The sequence below is a fragment of the Choloepus didactylus genome, chromosome 8 (genome assembly GCF_015220235.1).
Source record: "Choloepus didactylus isolate mChoDid1 chromosome 8, mChoDid1.pri, whole genome shotgun sequence".
Lineage (NCBI taxonomy): Eukaryota > Metazoa > Chordata > Mammalia > Pilosa > Megalonychidae > Choloepus > Choloepus didactylus.
The window spans coordinates 82,233,238-82,245,418 of record NC_051314.1 but is presented as its reverse complement, the minus strand read 5'-3'; the positions used below and the strand labels follow the sequence as shown (position 1 = coordinate 82,245,418).

Sequence of the window (12,181 nt, the reverse complement as noted above, 5' to 3'; positions counted from 1 at the left end):
GCGGTTTTTTTTCTGTGAGACTGCTGTTTTTCCCAGCTTCGAATTCCCCAACACTGCTTCCAACGCACTTCTCAGCGGTCGGGAAGTCCAAAATAAGCCACGTTCAGGGAAATACGTAATTAAACCCTCCCAGACCTGTGGATCTCCCAGAGGGAAATACAGGCTGTGTCACAGGAGCTGACTGGCAGCGGAGGGAAAAATCTGGTGCGGGAGGAAAGTCTGAAGGGAGACCTTGGGAGGGACAGTGCTGCTTTCACAAGAACCCAGGGTCCACAGGATTAGGCATCCTGAAAGGGAAAGTGGGAACAGTTGGAAAACAGTAACATTTCCTGAGCACTTATTATGCTAAGCACTTATATAATTGTTACAACCCCATGAGGTGAAGTGGGTACTGTTATCATCATATCACCTTAAGGAAAGTGAGGCACAGACAGATTGGACCTAGAAATACCAAAACCAGGCATTCTGACTTGAGAATAAAAGTAAGGTAAGTCTTACTCTCTTTAATTCCAAAGAATAAAATTAGAACTAGTCTTATGCAGAACAGGTGCTCCTCTTACAGTTGCATGTCTTTGTAAAAAGTCACTGAATTCTCTGAGCTTCTGTTTCCTCATTTGCAAAGTGTCCTAATTATTTCACATGGTTGTTTCCCATACAAAAGAGTGGACGTGAAGCCATTTAATAAAGTATAAAGCACTAAAACAGATGTCAGAGATGATTAGGATTAGCCATAACTCAGCCATCAGCTAGGTGTCCTCAGGCATCAATCGGTTCATTCATTCAGCAAATGTTTATGAGCAACTTGAAGGGCCATGCACTGAGGACACAGAAATGTGTAAGACATAGTCCCCACTCCCCAAAGTGGCCACTGGAGAATCTAGGGATTCTAGCATTCTTGGATTCCATATCCACCCCTCCCTGCCTGAAATGTTCCTAACAAGAAAGTCACTCCTAGGTCAGAAAACAAAGGGCTCCAGAATCTCTCCCTGAAAATGCACTTCACTTGAGAGAAGGCTGTGTGTGTGTGTGTGTGTGTGTGTGTGTGTGTGTGTGTTTCTTCTCTAATCTAGTACTTCTCTAATGTTAATGGATTTATGAATCACAGGGGGAATCTTGTTAAAATGAAGATTCTGGGGTGAAGCTCAGACTGTACTTTCAAATAGCCCCAGATGATACTTGCACAGACCACACTTTGAGTAGCTCCAACCCTTTCCCATTAACCCAGTTTAATTTGCCAGATTAGCTGACCGTCATCTGGAAAGCAAAGGAAAGCTTAGAGAGAGCCTACCATTTAAACTGGGGTAGCTGGGGAGCCTGGATGCCAGGAAATTCCGCTCTAGTTGAGAAGAGGGACAGGACAAGGCAGGCTTGAAGGAAAAGAGAGAGTTAATGATTGACAGATCAGTGGAAGGTAAGGAGAACCCACCAAAAGACTTAAGTTTTTGAACCTCAATCATGACACCATCCAACCCCAGATACCCTGAGAAAGTGATCACTCCCACCTGCTACTCTCACCACCCTTTGATGAAGCTTGGGTTTTCATCCTTAACAGGTTATAATTATCGTAGGTGCCTGCCTCTCACCCTGTTGTGTGAGCTGTAGAGAAGGAACAGTACTAGGAGTGTTCACATCTCCCCCTCCCCATACTTCCTATGTAACTTTTGTTGAATGGTTTTCACAATTTGCGGGTTCTTGAGAGGCCCAAGTCCAGGCAGGCCGAGCGCGCTCCCCGCTAACTTCACCAGGGGGCGCGCTGGCCCCGGCGATGTAGCAAGTGTGACCCACCGACCCCAAGGCTCAAAGCGCTTAGCGGGAGGTCTCCAAGGCCTCTCCCTGGGACCTGGGCGGGAAATCGAGGCAGACCACGGGCCACTGCCTGAGACTTCTAAAAGAAGCCCCCTCCTCTGGGAGACTAGAGGCATCGCCGGAGCCTGAGTGCCTGGAGCTCGGCAGCCGTCCCTTATCCCGCCAGCCAGAGCGCGGCGCCCCGGCCAGGGGTCGCTAACCAAGCGCACATGGCCCGCCCGGCCCTGTTTGCCCTGGCAGCAAGCCGCCGCTGTTTGAGGCGGTTTTTATCTCCCAGAAACCAGCAAAACCCCAAGGAGTCTAGGGAAGATGAAAGGGGCCGAGGGGTCGGGGGGGGAGGACCGCCAGGCTGCGGCGGGCGGGAGCTGGCACCGGACAGGCGGGGATCTGGAGGCAAGAGGGCCAGGCCCTGGGGGGGTCTCAAGCGGGTGGGGGCTGGAGCCCCGGGATCCACTTCGGGCCTCCTTCTCTCCCAGACCAACTCCAAGGCGTACCCCTCGCCTTATCCGCCTACGGACTCCTTCCGCTCCCCCTAGTCGTCTTTTTCCGCCACAGCTCCCAGCCCGCTACACAACTCCCGGGAACTCCTATTTCTTCAAAGCGCCTTTGAAGCAGCGCGCCCCGCCTGAGGGCAGGGGATTTCACACCTGGACGCGCGCGGGAGTGGCGCGGGATGGGGAGGGGGCTAGTGACTGGCGGTCTCCCTGCTGACCGACTCGGACTCTCCGACCCCTTCCACCCGGTCCTGCGCCACCAGCGCAACTCCGGACCCGGTGAGATGGACCGTGCGAAGAGGGGCGCCGCCTGGAGTCAAGCCCAGACCGAGGAGAGCGGCCTGAGCCCCCTCAACCCAGCAGGGGAGACCTAGGGGACGAAGGCCGCACAAAGCCCTATTGTGGCTTGGGGATGGCCGCCACAGTGTGGCTTTTGTTCCTCCGCTAACTCGGGGGCGGGCACTCGGGCAGGCCCGAGGCCGGGGGCGGTTTGGGTGCCAGGCCGGGTCCGCCCGCCGGGAGCCGCACCACGGCCCAGCTGGGGCCACGCTGTAGTCGGAGCTGCGACCGCGGTGCCCGCTCTCCGGCCGGGTCACTGCCCTGGCCAAAGTCCGTTGGTGCAGAATACGAGAAAGGGCAAGGGCAGGAACCACACTGCCTCCGCCTTCCCAACTCTGCAGAGAGCACTGGGCGGTCAGAAAGTGAACTCAGCGGGAGGGCCGGGCTTACCAACTATTTTACCACGGCGTAATGTGCATACGTGCGCAATAGAATGCCTGAAGAGTCCCCAGTTTGCTAAGGAAAAATCCTGTGGCCCACCCTTTGCCCTTCCTCATCCCCTTTTCTCACGAAGACGGCATTTTCAAATCGAACTTTTATTTATTAAATTAAAAAAAAAAAAAAGACTCCATGAGAGCACGATCCCTTCCCTTCCACAATATTACCCTCTCCCCAAGCTCCAGCGGCTTTTACCCTTTAACTTGGGGCCTCGAAGGAGCAGGAGACAGAAAAGGAGGATCCAGAGTCACAGGAAAGGCATTCAAAGGCACAAAGCGGTTTTAAAAGTCACTGGAGGTGGAGTGGGGAGCATCAGAAGTCCCAGATAGGGAGTCTGTAGGTGCACTCCTAAATCAGCTCTGCTCTATAATTTCTTCTTTCTCATGGCTTCTAGGCAGCAGGCCTAACACAGTGCCTTGCACATAGTAGGCACGCAATAAATGTGTGGTTCATTTGAATCTGATCCCAGAGAAAGCCTTCCTCACCTATTCTTTAGGAGAAGCACCTTTAAACCAATGTCCTCTTCCTGTTAGGTGGGCTTCCCAAGAGAGCATGTCTAAGATGGGAGCCACAAGCTCTCCATAACCATGGCAACAGGGGATTAGCCTGATTGGGTCATGGTGTCTGAGAAAGGGGCAGTGGGAAGAACCTGCTCTGGGATCAAGGGCGCTGGGGTACATTCCAGTCCTTCTCCCCTCCATAGGACTTGTGGTTTCACAGCTTCTGGCTGGGGCTGGGGATATTAGGGATCCCCTAATTAAGAGACACCCCCCTCAACTCTTTAACAGAGATCTAACCAACTGTATTAACAGAGGTTCCATTAAAAGAGAAGCCCCGTTAAATGAGATCCTGTTGATAGAAATTCTATTAGCAAGATCTCCACTAACACTTCATTTATACAGAGATGCATTTGTCTAGCATTTCCTTAGCAGAAATGGACCCCCTTCCCTCCCCAGCTTACTCTACATGACCCATCATCATAACTTAGATAAATAGAATTATTATTATTACTATTCATTACTCTTGGTACATAGAGGTTAAATACCCAGACATGGAGGCAGCCTCCCTGACCCTGGGGTCACCCCATTTTTGGGATCCCCACTGGTCTGTCCCCCTCTTGGCACCCTGCTCCCTGACAGGTCACTAACCCCAATCCCCTTAACTCTAGTACCTAACGAAGGGGCCACCAGGGGGCAATAAATTATCATCATCATCATTGTGTTTGGAAAAAAGGAAGAAGGCTCTGGAGAACGGAAAGCAGTGGAGTAAGAGGTTAGGAAGACTGGAGTCTGGAAGCTAAGGAATAGAGGTAAATAAGCTTGGGGAGCAGAAAGGATGCATGTCAAGGAGTTAATGAAATGGAGAAGTAAAGAGTTGGGTGCCCAATTGGAAGGAAAGTGAAGTGGTGTGGCAAGACCACAGGAGAGAGAAGCTGTGAGCAGGGCAAGGGTAGAGCTCAGGAAGCCAGAGTGCAGGAATGAGGCACAAGGGAAGGGTCTCGGATGAGAGTTTGCAGAAAGCTGGACTCATAGAGAAAGGAGGAGGTGAGATGAGAAGGCACTGAGGAAAATACCCTGGCCCACAATGGCCAGGGGAGAGATGGAGAGAGCCCCAGTGGGGCAGCATGCACAGGACAAAGGGGGTGAGGGGCAAGCAGTGGTCCACCGAACCAGGAGAGGCTGACAAGGCAGCCCTGGGACTGGTGCCGGAGACCCTGCACCCAGCTCAGATCTCCAGCAGGTTGCTCTGCTCAGGGCTGCCTCCAGGGGCTTTCTCTGTGGGTGCTGGTGAGGCTGAAGGTTGAGAGGTCTGACTGGCCTCCTCTTCTCCTGCACTGCGGCCCTCCCCCAGCTCTTTGGGGCCACCAGGAGGTGGACCAGGGCCTGGCTCGCCATGGGTGCGCTGGTGTTTGCTCAGATGGTCGCTTCGGGTAAAGCGCTTAGAACAGAGCAGACAGGTGAACTTCTTCTCCCGGGTGTGAGTACGCACATGGCGCTCCAGCTCGTCTGAACGGGTGAACCTCTTGCCGCAGAAGAGCCAGTTGCAGACGAAGGGCCTCTCACCCGTGTGCCAGCGCAAGTGGGCCTTCAGGTGTGAGGCCTTGCCGTATACCTTGCCGCAGCCGGGGATGTGGCAGCTGTGGATGGGCTTCTTCCGCAGCCCAGCCGCGGCTGCCCCCAGCCGCTCCAGCTCCTGGCAATTGGGGCAGTCACAGGAGGAGCGCCCTGCCCCGTTGCCCCCATATCCACCGCTGCCCCCGGTGCCTGCACCCCTGGGGGGTTTGGCCCCACCATTCCCCTCCAGCTGCCCACTATTGCCCACTGCCTTTGGTTTATAGACATCCTGGGGCAAAACATGCTGGGGCCCTGGTTGCAGGAGGTGGGGAGCTGGGTAGGGGGTTGGATTAAGGGGGGCAAAGTCAGATGGGTAGGTGGGCAGCTGGGGGTTCAGTGGAGGCTGAGCAGGGCCTGTGGACAGTGTCCCTTGCAGCCCATCACCCTGGCCCTGACCACTGCCTAGCCAGTTGCCCCCAGGGTGCATGTCCCACCAAGGGGTAGGAGTGTTGCCTGGGCCCGGTGAGATGCCTGCATGGATGCCCGCCTTGTACCAGGAGCCGTAGGGGTGTGCCATGTCCAGGGAGGTGTAGACACTGGGCAGGCAGTCAGAAGAGCTGTGCCCTTTGGGCACTAGTAGCCCAGGGTCCTGGGTGCTTGTGGGCCCAGGGAATGAGTGGGAAAAGGGAGGGTAGTCATTGGCATAGCCCGAGGTGGGCGCTGGAGGACTGCCTGCAGGTGAGAGGAGCCCATTGGTGCTTGAAAAGGGGGCTGGGTAGGCATCCCCCATGGTTTTGGGGATTGAAAGGTCACTGCCCACAGAGTATGTCTTCTTAGTGCCTGCTTTGCCCAGTGTTGATGAGTCCCGCAGAGGGCTAGAGCCACCAAATTTGCTGCATGCTGCCGTCAGCATGGCCAGGGGACTGGAGCCATAGTGAGCTTCCTCCTGTGGGGAGAGGGGAGGGGGACAGAATGAGGGGCAAAGCTCTGGGGTTGAGCCCTAGAGATGTGGAGGACAGAACAGAGGGGTCAGGGAGGAGTTGAAGATGATGGGGAGTTAAAGGTATGAGGGAGAAGACTACTGAAGACCAGGGGCCAGGGACAGAGCTAAGATGGAGTCATGGAAGGAGAACAGAGGCCTAAGTTTGCAGCCTAATGCCCCATCCCAGGAGGCCTAAAGCAAAACTCACTGTTGGGTTGCTAGGGGTGTGCACGGGATCTGCTGTGAACAGAAGACTGGTCTTAAATGGCTGTGAGTAGGGCTAAGCAAGGCTTGAGTGAGATGAGAATTTGGGATCCTGATCCCTGGAAGTGGGTTTAGAGCAGAAGCCATGGTCAGGGGCTTGGAGAGGAAAGATGAGGCTCTAAGAGCAGCTTGGGGAGAAGGCTGAGTATCAGGGGACTAGAGTTGCCCCCATTCCAGATTTCCCCTGCTTCTCCCTATATTCCACGTCCTGCCTCTGCTTCAGCCCATGACTTAGGCAGCAGCCCAGTCTCTCTGAGGTCGGGTCCTTGGGTCCCTGGTAAGGAATTTGTTGGCAGAGACTGGAGCTGGGGAGCAAGAGGAAGTGACAGCAGAGACACTGGGACATTGAGAGGGAACAGGGCTGCCGCCAAGCCAGGACTGCGGCTGAGGCAAGAATGTCTTTCAAGCGGGTAGTGGGCACCTCCTGCTTTGTGGTGCCAGCTGTTACCCCTCTGAAGGCTAGAAGAGCCCGAAGTCCTCATGCCACTCCAAGGCAGGGAACTGGGGTGGCTAAAATGCTTGCTCACAGCCACATCTCTCCATGCCTCAGTGTCCCATGAAGCTGGTCTCTCTTTGCTCTTCTAGCACAGTGAGTGAGGCAAGATGTGCATATGTATGCAGGGCATGGGGGTCTTTTAAAAATGCAAAGATGTCTCCTAATGCCCACCATGATGCTGCTACCAGGGAGGAGGGAGGCCAAAACACCCTTGAAACATCACCCTCAAGAGCTCATGGTCCCCTTTCTGGGTCAGCCTCAGGACCTCTCAGGAGGAGAGGCCTCCAGAATTCCTGGCAAAGACAGGCATCCATTGCTGAGAATCCTACAAAAAAAGATGCCCTCAAATGCTGATCCCATAATCTTTGTGCCCCTTTCCTAGTAACCCAGTTCTCAGACTGGGGTCCTCAAAAGCTGCTAGGTCTGGTGCTTTCCCAGTAAAGCTGAGAAAGAACCCAAGAATTCACGGTTCCCAGACCTGCCTGGTAGCTCCTAGCATTTGGGAGGTGTGTTTAAACCAATCCTAGACACAGGTCTTGGGATCTTATGGTCGCAGTGAGGGGGTAAGTGCAGTCACCATTCCTGCACTGCTCTCAAGTGCAAACCTGCTGCTCCCCACACCCAGTTACCTCTCTCTGAGGTCCTGCTGACTTCATAGGCTCCCAGATTTGAGCCACTAAGAGCTTTCTCAAATCTGGCCATCCCCACGGTCCCTCCCAGCCAGGGTTTTCCTGGAGCCACTGATCTTCCATGCAGAGCATGGGCTAAGGCAGGGTAGCTGGTGGGGCAGGAATTGAATCTTAGCAAAAAGGAGAGGCAGAAACTTGGACTTTGAAGGAGAGAAGCAGAGACCCAGAGATATGAAAAGCAAAGGATCCAGAGTGGTGTCAGAGACTGATATAAAAGTCCCACTGCAACGGAGAAAGGGGGAACGGAGAGGAAAAATGGTCACTAAGAAGCAGGAACAGGCAGGGACCCCAAAGAGCAGAAAGGTAAAAGGACAAAAGGGAGGCACAAAGAGGAAAGTAAAATAAACAAAAAAAAAGGAGCAGTGACAGAAGACACTGGGATCAGAAAGCAAAAGAAACCAGAGAGGAGAAGAAAGGAAAGGAGGGGGGAAAAAAGAAAAGAGGAAGGCGGAGGAAGAAGGCAGACTTCCTACCTAAGAGAAAACCACTGTGGCACTGGGCCCTAGAAAACCCCCAGACCAGGCCACTCCTCCCCCCTTCTCCTCCCTGACTGCCCCCTCCCCCTCTGCCCGGCCCTGCCCGGCTCCGTTGGTTTCCCTGCGGTCGGTTTATTTTTAAAAACGCCGACGCGGTCCCCCCCGCCTGCCCGGCCCTCACACTGCGGCCACAGGGGCCTCAGCCAAGCCTAGGGACCCCACCCAGCTGTGGGGAGGAAAGGAGGGGTGAGAGAAGGCAGCCAGCCCCAGGCCAAGGAGAGACCCCAGCCCTGGGGAGATGAGACCCACAAGGCCCCTGTGGGCAGGGAAAGTGAGGCACCAGACCCCCTCATCAAGCTGCACCTGAGGCCAAGAGCTGGGCCTAGGGCTGACTTTCACCACAGCCTCAGTTTCCTTCTCTTGCTGACTGCTCTGCTGAGAATTGGGAAGGGTTCCTGGTTAAGGGTTCTTAGTGTGCTCCCTATATATAATAAAATGTACTACCTCTCCAGGTCCTAAGAGACCAGCCTTCCAGTTGTTTTTTCCCCCACCTCTACCCCACCATCCATTTAAGGCAAAAAACAAAAGAAAAGGGGGAAAAAAAAAACAAAAAAGAAAAACCAAGCTTAAAATATGGAAGAGGAATCTGTGGAAAAAGAACAGGATAGGGAGATAAGAAGTCCCAGTTCTGTCCCTCAAATGTAGAACAGAGGAAGGGGGTCTGATGTTTCTAAGGAGCTCATGGTCCCCGGCCCGACCTCCCACTGCAAATGCTCACTCAGCATCTGAAGGCTGACAGGCCATAGGCTCTGAGCACCCAAGGTCCCAGCTTCCAGTTCTCATCTTTCTCAGCCTCTTCCCAAATTTCTTAGTTCTCCCAGCTTCCCAATTCTCCAGTCCCACCTAGACCCCACTTCTCTCTCCTCGTTATTCTACATCTCACCCAGCCTGGATGAACCTCCCCTCTAGAAACAATTGCTTCCCTTTCAATCCCAAGTTCTTCCTACTGCCAGAGAGCCCACTCATCCCAGCAGAGGAATTCTGGTGGTGGTGGTGGTGGTGGTGGTGGTGGTGGTGGTGGACGGGGAGAGCCCATGTGCCCAAAAGCTAGATAAAAGAGATGGAGGGACTGGAATGTCTTTGTGTTGGTGGCATCTCCGGCTCACCAAGAATGAGGGGACATGAAATCCCAGTTTCTTTCACACTTCTTTTGCCAAGTGCTACCCCGAGACCATGTCCTTTTAACAGGCCCCTGGGCCAGCCCCTCTCCCAGTCACCAGTGCCACGCTGGCAACTCTGGCACAATGCCCACCCCCACTGACACTGCCCCTGCCCTGGGTGGAACCAGGATTTCCCTGCACCTTATTCCTCCATCTTCCTCAAAACCATGGTGTTTCAGTGATGGCGCAATATAAAGCCCCTTGAGGAAATGGCAAGGTGAGCAATCTGCTCCCATTGTAGCTGGAGGTGGAGTACACAAGCTGGGGACCCTTGACTGGATACAGAGCAGCAGAGCAGTGACAAGGGACATAGTGCCCACCTCATTGACTTGAATGCCATTCCCTCAAACTCACTCTATCTTACAAATACACCATTCCTTACTTAGACTAACAGACACTCAGGTAGCACAGCTTACACACACTGACACTTGTATTCTCACAAAGCCAGCCTCATGCAGGCCCACTGCTTTATACTCTACAATGAACCCAGACATTAAAAGACTCCCACCCCATGTGACACATACTCTCTCCTGCTGGCTGAATGACTTTCCTTCCTGTTTGGCCCATCACCCCTGGGACCTGAACTAGGGCACTGGGGATAGAGATGGGGGCTTCTGAGGGACCCAAGGAAAGGGAAGGTTCAAGGCTGGCGAAGGGGCCTGGTATTCAGGGAGGGCTCTCTGACACCAAATTCCTGCAGAGGGACCCAGAAAGCAGGACAGAGATGGAGACAGAGAAACAGAGTCAGGGACCCAGAAGCAGGGAGAACTCAGGACATTAAAACAGGCTCTGAGCGGCAGTGAGCCTCCATTCCCAATCTCCCATCCAAGTCTCCTCCATCTATGCATCTTGGGACCCCCAGAAGCCCTGGTAGAATCACTGATTTCTCATGGCCCCAAACCCTGACCTCCCTGGTACCCTAGTTCTCTCCAACTCCAGAGCCAGAGGCAAGGGATGCTGGGGTCCCAGCCTGGAAGGGAAGTGGCCCAGTCTGCCCTGGAGCCTCCCACTCCCAAAATAGAGCTGAGTTTGTCTTTGGCTGCAAGCTAAATATTTGTGAGCCGGGCAGGCGGCCTCAGGCCCTGTCCCTCCCCCTTGGTTCCCTGTCAGGCCTGGGCTCAGTTCCCCTGGTCAGCCCCCCCACATGCAGAGGACTGCCCTTCTTCCTTCTCTCATAGCCCACCACCTCTCCTGCACACCAGCCCTGAGTCCCAGCCCCTCCCCACACACAAACCAGACAAGACGCTACTTAGGCCAGGGTTCCTAGGAGACGGCATCCCAGAGAACTCTACCCAGTCGCTGCTCCTTGCCCACCCAACCTGTCCTCTCCGCCTTCTCTCTCTCCCCCGTCTGCTACCAGCTTATGCATTTCTCTTTCCCTACTCCCCCTCTCTTCTCCCTCCTTTCTCTATCCCTTTTTCACTCCTTGGATTTGGTGTGCTTGGTTGATCCTAGGGGTCCATGACTTCTCTGACTCTATCCCCTCTCACCTTTTGACTGTACTCTGACCCCTAGTCCTGCTCCCTTCTCCCCTTTCTCTTGCCCTCTGCTCTTCTCTCCTCTGCTTCCTCCTTCTCTGACCATACTCTTCTTTCCTCATCAGAGGGACCCCTGGAAGTGACAAGCACCACAGCTAAGGTCTGTGTGAGTAGGGGGGTGGGGGTGGGCAGGGACTGGGGCCATTAAGACTGTTGCTAGTTTCCTGGGGGAGGAGGGAGCAGTTACCTCAAGCAGGGAGGACGCCATCCTGAGGTTGGGGAACGGATCCCAAGGAGCCAGGCGGATGGTGAGAGCCGAGCCGGAGAGAGGGAGAGGGGAGAGGGAGGGAGAATGGGAGAGAAGAGATCTAAAGTTAGAAGGGACTGGGGGGGTGGGGGGGCTGCTCTCTGTCTGTAGGGATCCACCCTCTAATTACAGCTTTCCCAGCGGAGAAGGCTCCAGATCCAATGAAGAGGGCGAGAGAGGGAGGCAGAGGGTCCAAATTTCCTGCTCCATTTGCTAAGCTCCCCAAAGAAGGGATCTGGGAAGGAGAGGAGAGAAGGGGGTACCCAGTGAAGAGGTGGGAAGCAGGAAGCGGGGATAGGAACATGGGCAAGTTGTCAGGGCTTCCTTGGGGGTGCTGAGAGGGGAAAGGGTAAAGGGGCGGTGGACCCAAGTGTCCTATGAACCCCCAACAATCCCATAGTCATCGGTGGGAACCCCTATCATGTACCTGGGGAGAATGTGGGGCTGGGTGTCCTGGGTCTCTCCTCTGGAGGTCTGGCAGTGAGGGTGCAGGCAAAGGATGGCCAGTGGCTCCTGGGAGGGATCTGTTCCCCTCCCAGGCCAGCTCCACTCCTGTCCCTGCACAGGCTCCGATCTCACTCTCCTACTCTGACTCCAGGGTCCTTGCTGCTGCTCTTGCTGCTGCTGCTTCTGCTGCCGCCGCCGCCGCTGCTGAGGAAAGGAACAGGAGGGAAAAGGAACAAACCCCAAACCACTAATTAGAGATCCAGGGGGGGAGGATGGGGGATTGGGGACGACACTCACACAGAGACTGGAACACACTGACATACACACTCATGGACAAACACAGGGATGATACATGCACACGTACGCACACACAGGGCTGCCCACACAGACACGGCCACCGTCGTGAATGAACACAAACTAACACACAAATGAACACAGTGACACAGCTGGAGGCACCCTAGTTGACCACAGAGATGCTTGCTTCCTCAGTCACCCACCACTTGATCGGGAGTGCAGTGTGTGTGTGTGTGTGTGTGTGTGTGTGTGTGTGTGTGTGTGTGTTCTGTGGGGTGGAAGGGAGGGCATGCTCTGGGGTAGAGGCTTCTGCTGCCCAAATGCACAGGGTCACTGAGGTAGGTTCCAGAGCAAGGCCTGGAGGGACGGGGTAGAGAGTGGTGGAGGCTTTGACACA

The 12,181-nt window shown here is 54.5% G+C and overlaps 1 protein-coding gene across 2 annotated transcripts; it reads right to left on the bottom strand.

Moving 5' to 3' along the window:
* Positions 1-4,230: 4,230 nt before the first annotated feature.
* SP7 (Sp7 transcription factor) lies at positions 4,231-11,842 on the bottom strand. Of its 2 annotated transcripts, XM_037847564.1 has the most exons (3): positions 11,471-11,842; positions 10,984-11,005; positions 4,231-6,077 (listed from the first exon to the last, which is right to left on the bottom strand). In XM_037847564.1, the coding sequence occupies exons 1-3, from the start codon at positions 11,809-11,811 to the stop codon at positions 4,803-4,805; spliced, it is 1,638 nt and encodes a 545-aa protein (XP_037703492.1). In that variant the 5' UTR covers positions 11,812-11,842; the 3' UTR covers positions 4,231-4,802. The 2 variants fall into 2 exon arrangements, with proteins under 2 accessions (XP_037703492.1, XP_037703493.1); XM_037847565.1 differs by lacking the exon at positions 11,471-11,842 and having other exon boundaries at positions 10,984-11,055.
* Positions 11,843-12,181: the final 339 nt, after the last annotated feature.

Excerpts from the sequence above, each read along its gene's own strand:
- SP7 (XM_037847564.1), bottom strand. The coding sequence starts at position 11,811 with ATGTCAGTGTGTTCCAGTCTCTGTGTGAGTGTCGTCCCCAATCCCCCA. Across the intron at positions 11,006-11,470 it reads CAGCCCCACATTCTCCCCAG|GATGGCGTCCTCCCTGCTTG; the intron begins GTACATGATAGG and ends CCCCAACCTCAG. Across the intron at positions 6,078-10,983 it reads TGGCGTCCTCCCTGCTTGAG|GAGGAAGCTCACTATGGCTC; the intron begins GTAACTGCTCCC and ends CTCTCCCCACAG.